Below are 12,808 nucleotides of genomic sequence, written 5' to 3' on the forward strand. Positions count from 1 at the left end.
AAATGAAAAAAAAAATATGGATACTTAAATATAGTTAAATCTTAACAAATACAGTTATTAAAATAATAAATTGGATACTTAAAGATAAAATCTTACTTTAAAAAAATCTAATTGATTAATTGATTAGTAATTTTTGTCTATAATTAATTAGAGAGAGAAAATATTATTTTTGGAAATTAATAATTATTTATTTATTTTTGTTAATCTAATATTAAAATTATATTTTTATCCTTACTGAAAAATTAAACATTTGCGTTAAGACCAATGACATGACAATGTAATCTTTTACACTTTATAAGCTTAGTTTCATATTTGTACCTCTCAGTTAATATAGTAGGATAATCCCTATATTATTTAAAAAGATTTAATATGATAATATATGTTTTAAATACAAGATTTGAATTTTACCCACTTTTTGAATACAATTGAATATGAGAATTTGTTAAAAATACCCTTTTTGATATAACCCTTTTCAAAAATACACCATTTTTTGGCCATTTTTATTTTTGCCCTCCTTTGTGTTTTAATGACCATTTTACCCTTAGATGAAAAATATTTTAATCAATAAAAAGAAAAACAAAATTTTCCCGCCAAAAACTTTTCAAAAAAAATTTCCCGCTCAAATTTTTCGTGCCTAAAAACATTTCCAAGGTTTTTAAAAGGTTTTATAAGGTTTCTACCTTATAAAAGCCTTATAAACACCTTGTAAAGACTTTTACAAGATTTTTTCAAGAGTTTTAAAAGGTTTTTAAACACCTTGTAAACGCTTTTACAAGATTTTTAAAAGGTTTTTAAAAGGTTTTCAAATGGTTTTTAAAAAGATTTTTAAAAGGTTTTTAAACATCTTGTAAACGCTTTTACAATTTTTTAAAAACCTTGTAAACGTTTTTATAAGGTTTTTAAAAGGTTTTTAAACACCTTGTAAACGCTTTTAGAATCTTTTTTAAAAGCATTTACAAGGTTTTTAAAAGCGTTTACAAGGTTTTTAAACACATTGAAAACACTTTTAAAAAGTTTTTAAAAGCGTTTACACTGTTTTTATAAGGTATAAATTTCAATATTTTTGGCGGAAATTTTTTTCGATTTTGGCGGGAAAAAAATAATTTATGACGGGAAAAATTTCTGATTTTGGCGGGAAAATATTTTCGATTTTGATGACTGTACATTCTTGCTGTCACTCAAAAAAGGTAATTTGGTCATTTTGTATATAAAGAGGGGTTGTTTTAAAAATGGTCAACATAAAAGGGTATTTTTAAAAAAAGGTATGAAAAAGGGGTATTTTTGAGAATGCCCCATTGAATATAGGGAATTTGGTAGCAATAACCAAAAAAAATCTATAATTCACTCTATGACCACTCTAACCAAACCATCAATCTATTATATCCTTTGTATTATGTATATTAATACCCAAATTAAGCCTTGTGCATGACCAACAATTACAATGTTTTTCTCTCTTTTAATGGCTATGTAACAAAAAGTGTTACAACAAAAACTGAACATGACAACCTCTAATATTGATTATTATATAATTATATATTAACTATGTTATGCATAAATCCTCTTATAACTAAAAATATATATACTATTGCATAAATAATTTGACTACAGATTATTAGAATTTGATTCTTTTGGTCGCACTTGGTTTGTTATTATTGGAGAAACATAATATAGATAAAAATTACAATATATAAAATATTATATTCTGAATATAATACAAGTATTTTTAATTAACATTCTCGTTGATAATTTAGGTTTATTTTATATATTAAATTCTTTGTAGTATAACAAATTTTTATTTGGCATATTTAACTTGATAGTTTTGGGTTCTATTTGTTGTATCTTTTAAGGTATAGATTTTTTTTTGCATGCATGTCTTTGAATATATTGGTTAAAATAAAAATGATGTAAAGAAGAATTAATAAAACTGAAAATTTCACATTAAAAGTAAGATAATGATCCCGCACAAATGCGAATACAAGTTTAAAATTTTGTTTTATGTATTAATAAAAAAAAGTCACATGAAACATTAGCTGTTTTAAATAAAAAACGAAGAGTGTGACAAACTGAAAATGAAATGAAACCCTTTATATATTACACAAACATTCGATTACAGAGGACTTTTTCTTTAATTAACGCAATAAAGCAGATTACTCCAATAACTTTGTTTTTGGTTTTTGGCTGGTCATCGTCCTAGCCCATGGCTTCGTCTCCTTGCGGTTGAATATGATGATGAAGGGCGTTTTATGCATTCTTCTGTATCTTCAAGCTCGCGACCTCTCTACTTTCGACCGCTTGGAATGGCGGAAATGCTCATCATCACCACCGGCGTCGGAAAATGCCACCGAAGGAGATCGCTTGTACCTTGATGGCTTCCTCTTGAAATGTCTGTCTTCATCATCACTCGAATCGTGTTCTGCCGACTCTCTTTCCCTCCGACTGTGACGACGACCCGATGAAACCGCTGCAACCACCGAGCTCTCTTGAGGTGCTGGAGAAGACTTTGATGATGTCTTTCGGTGCTTCCTAGAGACTGCCTCCTCTGGAAAGTTTATGCGAGCGAATACGCTGGACTTGTTGTTATCATCGATCTCTGCTGTAGTTGGCTCCGATGATTGGTTTTCGGATCTTTTACGGTGCTTGCGATCTGTCTCTCTGTGGCGGTCACGGCGGCGATCGTGTTCGGAATCGATGTCTTGGTGACGGTCATGGTGGTGATCGCGCTCAGATCTCCTGCTGGATGATCGAGAGGGAGATTTTTGCCTCCGAGATGAGTGACGCTCTGGTGACAATCTCTCCGATCGCCGGCGACGGTCGTAATCAGGCGAAATCGGTGGCGGAGGTCCCTGTTTCTGTTCATCCAAGACCCAATAAGAGTTACATTTAGTAAGAGGAATTTGGGTCTTGGGCCCAATAAGAGATACATTTAGTAAGCCCAAACTCATTTTTCATCTAAATTCTAATTTAGCTTGTTAATTTAGTTAAGCACGAAGTAAACAGTGAGCAAACAAAGGTTTATTAGTTCACTTTTCATGTAAACGTCCCTTTATCACTTTAAAAACCTGACACCTATGGATCTTACACAAACTTGTTATTTTGTTTTGATATATATAAATGTAATTTAAAAATATAGGTGTGTTCATTTACTATGATTTGGATATCAATTTTTTTCTTTAAAATATAGACTACATATAAATAAATAACAAACAATAAATAATGCAAAGAATTTAAAAAAAAAATGTTTTAGACGCACGGCAATGCTAAACATTATTAATGGTCAGTTTGGGACCATGTCTCCGACTAACCCGCAAAGAATGTGGAAAGAACTATAAAATCAACCCGTTAATTTAAATACCCCGAATTTAAAACCTCTTCCTACAAGTCTACAACTCTCTACTTAACATTTTTTTTCCCCATACCAATTTTATATCTTTGAATAGGCAAACAAATTATGGGGGATCGGTGGTGCTTTACTTGTGACCTAACTGCCTAGGAGACGACTGGAATTCATTTTTATGCATTCTATAGCAAGTCAATACATTTTATTGCATTTAGATCCAATTTAGCCCTCTAGCGCATCTACTTTTAAATGTCTCGCATCTTGAGTTTTACCCCTAAACCAAAATTAACTATCATATAAACAGACGCCTATTTAGCAATTATGCAATCAAACCATTTTCCTTGACGTAATGATAAATGCAGAGAGCGATAAAATAAGAGATAAAAGAGAGAAAGATAGTGTTGAAAAAGTTGGTCTCTTGAAAGCCAAACCAGTTGGCCGAGAGAGAGAGAGAGAGAGGGAGAGAGTAATGAGACAACAAAATGATACATACAGTTTTTGGTTTCATGGGCGAGGAAGAGGCCGCCGAGTTATTGTTCATCATTCTGTTCTTCTCACCGTCCCTGTAGACATTCCCTCTGTACCACACAAAAAACAAACATCAAGTTAAACATGCTGCAGCCTGCAGTAATACATAGGCCTTACATAAGGCTGAAATTAGCGATTGCTCAGTGGTTTACCCTTCTGACCGTCTCTCGTTTTCACGCTTTCTTTTCATCTCAGCTTTCTTAGCTTCAAATTCCTCTCTCCCCATAATAGGACGTTGGAGATTCATACGATTCCCCATCTCAGAAAGGTCCCTGTTCAAGTCACATGTCCTGGTCATTATAAGCTTTACTAATAACTACAATGAAAGAGACAAAATCACAAACTACTTTGAAATGAGAGTGCAAGTATCAGTTAGTCAGTACCTATGGGGTGGTGGTAGATTAGGGAACCCGAAGCCCTGTGCAGCGAAAGGATGGCCTAATCCATAGCCAACAAAAGGAGGCATCGAGCCAGGAAAAGGGCCTGGAAACCCATTGAAACCATGATGAAAGCCATCGAACCCAGGTTGCACGCCGTTGAAGCCGGGTTGCACACCATTGAAGTACTGATTACCAGGACCTGGACCCATGGGCATCATATAGTCAGGGCCTGCTGGAATTGACATGGGATTCCACTGCATGTCTGCAACAGATCACAAAGACAAACAATCCGTTAAGCCTCTCCATACAGTTAGCATAGACTGGGAAGAAAGAGTACTCAGCATAATAGGAAAAAGACCTACCAGTTCCAGGCACCCGAGGTTTCTTTTTCTTTCTTTTTCCTGGTGAAGAGAAAAAGTATGCATTACTTTACTAATGATATTAATTGCCAAACATTAATGTACATAAATGTGCAAAAGGTGATGGTTTATCTTCTTTATGCTAGTAGGATGAAAACCAGGGATTACCTTGCTCCCCAGAAGCAACCTGCTGTGGTATTTCTTCCTTGGGTGCCTGCGTATTCAGCTGTGGAACTGCTGCTTCCTTGCCATTCAAGGATCCTTGAGTGTTTTCAGATGCATCATCTGGCTTTTCCACTTTAACCACTTCTGTAGTCACCCGAGGAGCACTTGTGATCTCCGCTATTTCGACTGACGGCTTTAGAGTTGAAGTCTCATTGTTGTTACTAGGAGCTGGTTTCATTTTGTCTCCAGATGCAACAGATGTAGTAGGTGATATAACCTTGGGAGGTGGACATCGTTGTGACTCCATATCTAGAATTAATACGCTTTAGTTTACTGATAATGGTGCAAACAAAAAAAAAAAAAGACTAAAAATGGTGAATGAAATACCTTGGACTTGACACATGCTGCCAGCGTTTTCAGCACTACTGTTACCAGACTCCAACATACGGTTTATAGTATCCCTTAGGGTCTTGTTTGGTAGAAGATCATCAGCTAGTACATCAGTTGCTCCACAGACACATTTTGACTTCGTAATGATGTGATCTCTGATACCTGAATAGTAGATAATTAAAGTTAAACAACAAGGATCCGCAATTGATAATGATTAAAGTAAAAGGCTTTTGTGGAACAGCAAAAAGCATCAACTGTATTGGGATTTGAGCAGGAAACTTACACTTGTCACAGTAACTCTTGAAACAGCATTTGCTCGTCAGTGCAGCATCTCTCATTACTTCTTTGCACAATGGACATTTGAGTTCAGGAGGAAATTCTCCAACAGAACGTGTTGTTGATGCCGCCAATCCCTCCATTTCCTTCTCAAACGCATCCCTGAATTTGTTTATATTGATCAACATTATGAATGACTTATTATGTGAATAATGGTAAAGAGGAACAACTTCGCCATTTTAGTTCAGCAATGACGTACTCATTTGGTTTCAAAACTGCTACTGCGCCACTTGGCAAGGAATAAGAGCCATCTGGGGTCGCCATCAGCATTGACTTAGGGATACCAGTAGGTGGTTTAACTCTCTTAACATCATAGCTAGGATCGCCATTTGTGGGGCAGTGTTGAATAAAATGTCCTGAGTCAGGAAAAGATGCTCAGAAGACAGTTTTCTCTAGGCAATAAAGAGAATATAGAAACCAAATTCAACAAATAATCAAAAATACCAGGAACATTGCAACGATGGCAGGTATAGCCTGGTGGCGGCGCCGTCTTTCTTTCCATTCCTACTCGCACACATACAAATACAATCAGTTCCTGAGCAAAATAAATCTGAGGGAACTAAAGAATATAATTCAATCATATGGCAAAAATATAATTACCAAAGCCGCGTCCACCCATCCTTACAGCCATACCCCTTCCAAAACCTCTGCCTGGGCCATAACCATCTGCAGCTGGTCTGTAACATGAAAGAAAATAAGAAGGTTATGCAAACTGTATGCAAAGATCTAATTCCACATGCTCAAGTCAATCAGTTCAAGAAAGACTACTTACTGCTGCCAGTCTAATGCTGGAGTGTCAATTAACGCCTTTATTTTGGTTTCTTCATCTACCTTATCATCAGCTGGTGCAGGGTCGTGGCTAGAATGGATAGATGGTGCATCAGGGATTGAATACAAATCAGTCCCAAACTCATCAAATTCATCTTCAGCCTATAACGTAGATTAAAATGTGAATTAATACGTTTGTAATAGAATTCAATGCAACAGAAACCCAGAAAATTTGCCACAACTCACTGTAGGTATATCAGCAGTAACAAAATTGTTGGTATCAGCCTGAACGTTTTCCACTTTATTCTCAGCTCTCGGCCTGCAAAATGTAGATATTTACATCATTACACATAAGGGTGCGGTATAACTTCACGAAAATCATTATTATGCAATGCGCAGCTTATACTGTTTTTTTTTAGAAAAAATCTTTCACAGATTTGAGGGGAAAAAAGCCACTATGATTGAACTAAGAGCAGTTAAGAAATTAGATATTAAAGATATAGATCTCAGAAATTACTCTGGTATGGTAATAACTCTGATGCGAGGGCGTCCAGGGACCCGACGAATTAGAACAGAAGTATTCTTTGGGATTAGCATTGCTTCATCTAGATATTCTGAAATTGCAGAAAAGACAAAAATATAAAGGCCATACATTGCAACTATTTCAGCAGAGAATCCTAGTTAGGAGTTTTTACATGTAAAACACTTTATAATGACTCACAACCACAACCAACTGATAACAGTCTAACCACAGAAGGAAGTAATCACATTCAACACAAAGATAATACAGTATGCAAAAGCCTTGATTTTTTAATTTTACGATTCAAATAACAAGAAAGTAGCAGGCACGTCACAATAAATGTTAAAAGCAATTAGAACTAAACAATACCACAGTGCAACAGAAGATAACAAACAAACCAGCAGATGCTCTAAATCTACACAATTTGACAAGTAAATGTTGATAAAGACCAGACCAGATTCTCACATAGTTATTAGAAAACATAAGACACGTATCTACTACTAAGGATTAAGACGCAGCTATGTGAAGACAGCAACAAGGAGGAAGGAAGACAAACCTTCGTTAGTTTGGGCGTTAGAGATGACAATGTCAAGGTCTTTACCACTTCCCAAATGCTTAGTTTCGTAAATTTTTTCTTTGAGAAAACCAACTGATATAAAAGGACCATCCATGGGGATAGTATCATAATCCCTCGCACTCTTAAACTTGTAATAAATTGCCATTCGATTTAATCTGATAAAATAGAATCAAAAATACAAATCTATATAAACACACCCACAAGAATCTCTCTACTCTTTTGAAAAAAAAACCCTTAATCAAAGCCCTTCCTTAATTAAAAAAAAAAAATATGAAGGCCAGAATTTGATTTCCAACAAGAACAAGTATGTATAAACTACAACAAGAAAAACTCAAAATATAAATATGATGATTCTTTACTTCTCTGATTCGACTTCAACAAAACTCGATGGAGCGAAACCTCTCTCTCACGCGCTTCCCAGACGGTATCAGATCAACGAGAATCTATCTCCCACAAGTTGAGGAACGAGAACGCCCGTGTTTGAATCGATTCCAATATAAATCGCTCAGCTACACTGTAGAAATCTTCAATTGAACCGGCCGCCGCAAACAACTCTAACGAATGGCTTCAATCCAGAAGATCTCTTGAAATTCTCAAAGCCACCGACGCAGGGAAATAGAATTTGAAACCACGGTGAGATTGCAGACGATCTTGAGGGGAAAAATTGAGAAATCTTGAGCCTTTTGATATGTATATGCAGGAGAAACCGATGGATGTTATGGAACAGGAATACGAACGAACCTCTAGGGTTTGATCTGAGAAGAGAACTGTCGTATTCGTATCACCCTAATTCTCTTACGTTTTCTTTTTGGCTTTTTGTTATATATTAACTTCTCATGGGCCCTTTATAGTTCATGTCTGTCATTGAAAAGGCCCAATAAATAAAAGACCCAATAAATAAAAGGCCCAATAAGGGCTTTGCTCAATCTAATGGAAACCCTAGCTGCTCCCATGGAGACATCTATTTAAAGCGGAAACCTAATCAGAAAGAAGAAGTGACTGCGACGCCGGAATTCGCAATGGGTACGTTTCTTAGCTCATCAGCTCTTTCTTTCTCTTTGATGTTGTTTTCTGTATTGTTCATTGGTGTTTATATATGTTTCTGTGAGGGAAATGAATTTTACGAAATGTGGGTTTGTTTTGACGATAGGTGCGTACAAATACGTGTCGGAGCTATGGAGGAAGAAGCAGTCGGATGTGATGAGGTTTCTGCAGAGGGTTAGGTGCTGGGAGTATCGCCAGCAGCCTTCAATCGTTCGTCTTGTTCGTCCCACTCGTCCCGACAAAGCTCGTCGTCTCGGCTACAAGGCCAAGCAGGTCCTTCCTTACCTTCTTCTCCTCTTCATTTTGTTTGTATTAAGTTAGAAATCGTATGTAGTTTTTAGGTAAAAATGTTGAATCAAGCCTTTGTTATCTTTTGATTTGCTGGTTAAGCGGTGTCTTGATGCGTAGGCATTTTTTTGTCTTTCGCGAATATGATAGAATACTTCCTGAACCCAGCTACATCGATTCATTCTTCTGACGGAACAGCTCTTTATCTTCTGTGGACTCTGTTCCTGTCTAAGATTGATACATTTTTTTAATTCCTGGACTGACAATGTAGTTTTTTATCGGCTGAATGTGTGTTTCTGACTTCTTTTTTTTTGTTCTCTCTATTAGGGATTTGTTGTCTACCGTGTTCGTGTCAGACGTGGTGGTCGCAAGAGGCCAGTGCCTAAGGGTATTGTCTATGGTAAACCCACCAACCAGGGAGTAACACAGCTCAAGTTCCAGCGTAGTAAGAGATCTGTTGCTGAAGAACGTGCTGGTCGCAAATTGGGTGGCCTTAGGGTCGTTAACTCCTACTGGCTCAATGAGGTATGCATCACACCCTCACTCTTTATTGTAGTAACTATCCTTGATAGCATTTTTGGGTTGATAACATGATATCTATTGTTGGTCGAGATTAAACTCGAGTTTTGTATATTCAGAATATGGCATGTGTAATATATTCGTATGATTAACTGTTTGGCTGTCTCTGTTTTACTCAGGACTCTACCTACAAGTACTACGAGATTATCCTTGTAGACCCCGCACACAATGCTGTCCGTAATGATCCAAGGATCAACTGGATCTGCAACCCCGTGCACAAGCACAGAGAACTCAGAGGGCTCACCTCAGAAGGAAAGAAGAATCGTGGTCTTCGTGGAAAGGGTCACAACAACCACAAGAACCGTCCTTCTCGCAGGGCTACCTGGAAGAAGAACAACAGTTTGGTTCTTCGTCGTTACCGGTGATGAACTTTATGTTTTGTTTTGCTCTAAGTGGTATATCATCCGTGTGGATTTGTGTTTCGGAATTCTGGAATTACATTCAAGAGTTTGTTTCAAGTTGAGTTCTTAAAAACTTTAATTCTGACCATAGAGCAAGTTTTTAAGTTAATTTTTATGGTGATTTTGTTTTTACTCAATATCCCATGTGTAGAGGTTCTCCTACATTAATTCTTGAAGATGCAAATAAACCGGAATTTTTCGAACAATCTCTTAAAATTGACCAAGCAGAAAATAGCTGTACAAGTATGATGTTTCGTTCCCATGAAGACTTGTAACGGTTAATTTGCAACGTGAATTCCAACAATGACGCCTCCTTGTTAGCATTTCCAAGTTGTTATCTTAGAGCCTTTGTTCGATGAAACTGTCCCTTAGATTTTGGAGAGTTTGACGAATTGAGTCTTCTGTCTGTGAAGAGTATTTCAAGCATATCAACCTTTGAGCAACTCGGTAGATCCTATGTATTTCGTGGTGCTTCACACAATTTAGCTCTATTCTTTTATTTTCCTGCACAACCATCATTAATATATGAGAACTAGTAAGGCAAAAGAGCTTAATAGTTTATGCTAGCCTGTTTTAATTGTTTGGGTAATACCTTGTCTGTGATTCTTGAGGTTATGGTCCTAGCTGTTTCAATCACTGTATTAGGCAGACCAGCCACTTCGGCTAATAGAAGGCCATAGTGTGGAACATGTAGGGTTCCATCTCGCAATTGAAACTGATAAGAAAATGTAACATTCAGCAACAGTATCTAAACCCCAAACCCATACGCGAGGAAGGCAGATAGAACCTTGAAGTCTAAGCGGTTGTCTCTGATGTCTACATAAAAGTGAAGAACCTTTACATTTGGATAGATGGTTGCTAGCTCAGCGAGACTATCCATGTGGGTTGCAAATACTATGTACCTGCAAGTTTATAGCCACAAATTACACATTTGCATTTACTTATTAAGTAGCTTTCTGGCAGTACTCAGTTAAAGGCTTACGCTTTCAGGGATAAGAGATACTCGCAGCAGCTCCATGCCATTGCTAACCCGTCTGAGGAAGAAGTCGCCCTCCCGAGTTCATCCATGACTATCAAACTCCTACATTTTGAGGCAGTACTAAGATATGAAACTGAGGGGAAGGTTCGTTTGAATTGATTGCTTCCATCAAGGCTACCTGTTGGAGACATTCTGCATTATGAAAGCGGTCTCTCTCATCTCTGTCATAAACTGTGACATTGAAAGTAAGGAATGAGAATTGTGATATCAAATCTCCCATATGTATTTTCCTCTTTGTAATATCAAAACTGTTGGGATTTATCAACAGGCCAAATCGTTAAGAGACATTGAAATCTGAGCCAGAGTCTAAAGGATTACCGTGCTTGAGTTCGACTCAAGGTTATCCATTGTCCCCATTCTTGTAAATATGCGGTCAACCACCCTTATAGTTGCAAAGCGAGCTGGGACGTAGCAGCCAATCTGAGCGAGAATGACTACTAGACACACCTGTTGGAGATATGTGCTCTTTCCGCTCCTTGAAATATGGAATACAAAGACAAACATGAGTCGATGAGTTGCTGAACGATTGATAAGCACTCGAGGAGTTAAAGTAAGAGTTCCCCTTACATGTTTGGACCCATAACTACCAACATGTTGGTTGCTTCTGACATGAAGATACTATTAGACTGCAAAACAGAATTTGTGTTTAAACAAAAAACGTGCACGCCCCCCAAAATCAAATATAGTTACTTCATAGTCTGATGAATCATTGGCGGAATTTATTAATTGGACGAGATGAAATTCTTAGAATAAATTGAGGGATGATAGATAGAATCATGAGAAATAGCGCGAACAACTTACAACAAAGTCGTTGTGTATGCTTTCTAGGATGGGATGCCTTCCAGCATCAATTGCCAGTGGGCCACTTTCTGCCAAACAAAACGTTAGTAAATTCCACACAAAACGTTGATCAATTATTTAACTTAAGGTGTTTAAGGAATGATAGTGAGAAAGTCAGCTACCTGTTAGTTCAGGTCTAGAGTATCGATCCACTGGCTTTGTGGATATTGTATGAGCAAATGAATTAACAATCATATCTAGGAGACATAAGACTTCTGCTAGGAGTGTGAGGGCAGAGATATCTTCCCTTATCGCATCCATCAGTGCTGCATACATACAGAGAACGTTTAGTGTAATAGCCTTAAAAAATCAAGCATGATAGGATTATAATAAATCGGGTTACTACATATAGTTGAGACTTGTGAGCAATGTGAATTAATCAACCTTCCAAGCATGTTTCCGTTCGAATGAAACACTCTCCAGCGGCAGACTTATTCCTGACATTCAACTGCACAACAGATCATTGTACGGTAGATATTAATGAAACATTGGGTCTAGGTTCCTGAAATCATGAACATAGCTTCTACTTGTCCTAGATTTGAGGGCTCATTCTTCTCATCAAATATATCCGTGGTGTCTCAAGTCTTCAGTGTATTAAAACTTTGGAAGGGGAGTTTTGTTCATTTATTATCATTTGCATCAACTATTAAACTTTGTATAGATAGCTGTAATGTGAGCCTGAACTATAGTACTTCCTGAACTGCTAAAACTGATAAAGCCACAAGGAAACGATGCATCTGAAATTTTGATAATTTGACTTACAGAAGCCAGTTCCAGACTCGAACAATGTATATTTTTCCCATGTTTTACAACCTGGAACATACCACGTACAAGAAAAATTAAGTCAGGAACCCCACATATATAGATAGAACATTAATTTTTCAACGAAAGTGCGTTTTTGACCTGAGTGAATTTGCTTGGAAGTTTTCCCTGAACTTCCTTCTGAGGAATTCTGAAAAAGAAGCCTTGCCTGTTGTTGAAAGGGAGTTTTAGATTTGGCAAGTTGAATTCCTCACGATACTTACTCGCCAGATTATGTATTGCTGACAATGTTTTCAAGATTATAGATTAGCAGAACAAAGGAAAAATCAGTGATAATACAAAAAGAAGCATAATTCTTGGTTCACCTTCACTAGTATCACAAAAGGTTCTCCTTGCAATATCCAAAAATCCATCAATTCCGGCTTTTAAAGCAAAACACTGCTGTGTGCGGGCAACAAAAGGAACCCGTGCATGGAGAACATCATCATCAATAAC

At 37.0% G+C, this 12,808-nt stretch overlaps 3 protein-coding genes across 4 annotated transcripts in view; 1 reads left to right on the forward strand and 2 right to left on the reverse strand.

The window, feature by feature from the left end:
- On the reverse strand, window positions 2,055-8,161 carry LOC104731833. 2 transcript variants are annotated; one of them, XM_010451319.2, is made up of 16 exons: window positions 7,720-8,161; window positions 7,340-7,515; window positions 6,781-6,877; window positions 6,510-6,582; window positions 6,268-6,425; window positions 6,096-6,172; window positions 5,940-5,999; window positions 5,695-5,851; window positions 5,443-5,597; window positions 5,157-5,321; window positions 4,773-5,078; window positions 4,608-4,646; window positions 4,249-4,507; window positions 4,018-4,137; window positions 3,831-3,915; window positions 2,055-2,900 (listed from the first exon to the last, which is right to left on the reverse strand). In XM_010451319.2, the coding sequence occupies exons 2-16, from the start codon at window positions 7,503-7,505 to the stop codon at window positions 2,262-2,264; spliced, it is 2,556 nt and encodes an 851-aa protein (XP_010449621.1). In that variant the 5' UTR covers window positions 7,506-7,515; window positions 7,720-8,161; the 3' UTR covers window positions 2,055-2,261. The 2 variants fall into 2 exon arrangements, with proteins under 2 accessions (XP_010449621.1, XP_010449622.1); XM_010451320.2 differs by having other exon boundaries at window positions 2,262-2,849.
- LOC104731835 (60S ribosomal protein L15-1) lies at window positions 8,305-9,809 on the forward strand. Its single transcript, XM_010451324.2, has 4 exons — window positions 8,305-8,383; window positions 8,511-8,677; window positions 9,020-9,217; window positions 9,391-9,809. The coding sequence occupies exons 1-4, from the start codon at window positions 8,380-8,382 to the stop codon at window positions 9,634-9,636; spliced, it is 615 nt and encodes a 204-aa protein (XP_010449626.1). The 5' UTR covers window positions 8,305-8,379; the 3' UTR covers window positions 9,637-9,809.
- Window positions 9,666-12,808, reverse strand: part of LOC104731834 (DNA mismatch repair protein MSH4) — a 9,060-nt gene continuing 5,917 nt past the window's right edge. The window contains exons 17-24 of the mRNA XM_010451323.2: window positions 11,513-11,580; window positions 11,279-11,337; window positions 11,030-11,186; window positions 10,830-10,882; window positions 10,655-10,753; window positions 10,460-10,574; window positions 10,265-10,387; window positions 9,666-10,176 (exon numbers count right to left, since the gene is read on the reverse strand). Coding sequence (XP_010449625.1) covers window positions 10,012-10,176; window positions 10,265-10,387; window positions 10,460-10,574; window positions 10,655-10,753; window positions 10,830-10,882; window positions 11,030-11,186; window positions 11,279-11,337; window positions 11,513-11,580 — 839 coding nt within the window. The 3' untranslated portion in view covers window positions 9,666-10,011. The remainder of the gene's footprint in view (window positions 10,177-10,264; window positions 10,388-10,459; window positions 10,575-10,654; window positions 10,754-10,829; window positions 10,883-11,029; window positions 11,187-11,278; window positions 11,338-11,512; window positions 11,581-12,808) is intronic.

Source organism: Camelina sativa, chromosome 12 (assembly GCF_000633955.1).
Source record: "Camelina sativa cultivar DH55 chromosome 12, Cs, whole genome shotgun sequence".
NCBI lineage: Eukaryota > Viridiplantae > Streptophyta > Magnoliopsida > Brassicales > Brassicaceae > Camelina > Camelina sativa.

Bases quoted from the DNA above. Each gene is read 5' to 3' on its own strand.
- LOC104731835 (XM_010451324.2), top strand. The intron at 8,678-9,019 runs GTCCTTCCTTAC...TCTCTCTATTAG, and splicing joins TCGGCTACAAGGCCAAGCAG to GGATTTGTTGTCTACCGTGT. The intron at 9,218-9,390 runs GTATGCATCACA...TGTTTTACTCAG, and splicing joins ACTCCTACTGGCTCAATGAG to GACTCTACCTACAAGTACTA.
- LOC104731833 (XM_010451319.2), bottom strand. From the start codon at position 7,505: ATGGCAATTTATTACAAGTTTAAGAGTGCGAGGGATTATGATACTATC. The intron at 6,426-6,509 runs GTGAGTTGTGGC...TCTACGTTATAG, and splicing joins TTACTGCTGATATACCTACA to GCTGAAGATGAATTTGATGA. The intron at 5,079-5,156 runs GTATTTCATTCA...TATTAATTCTAG, and splicing joins CAGCATGTGTCAAGTCCAAG to ATATGGAGTCACAACGATGT.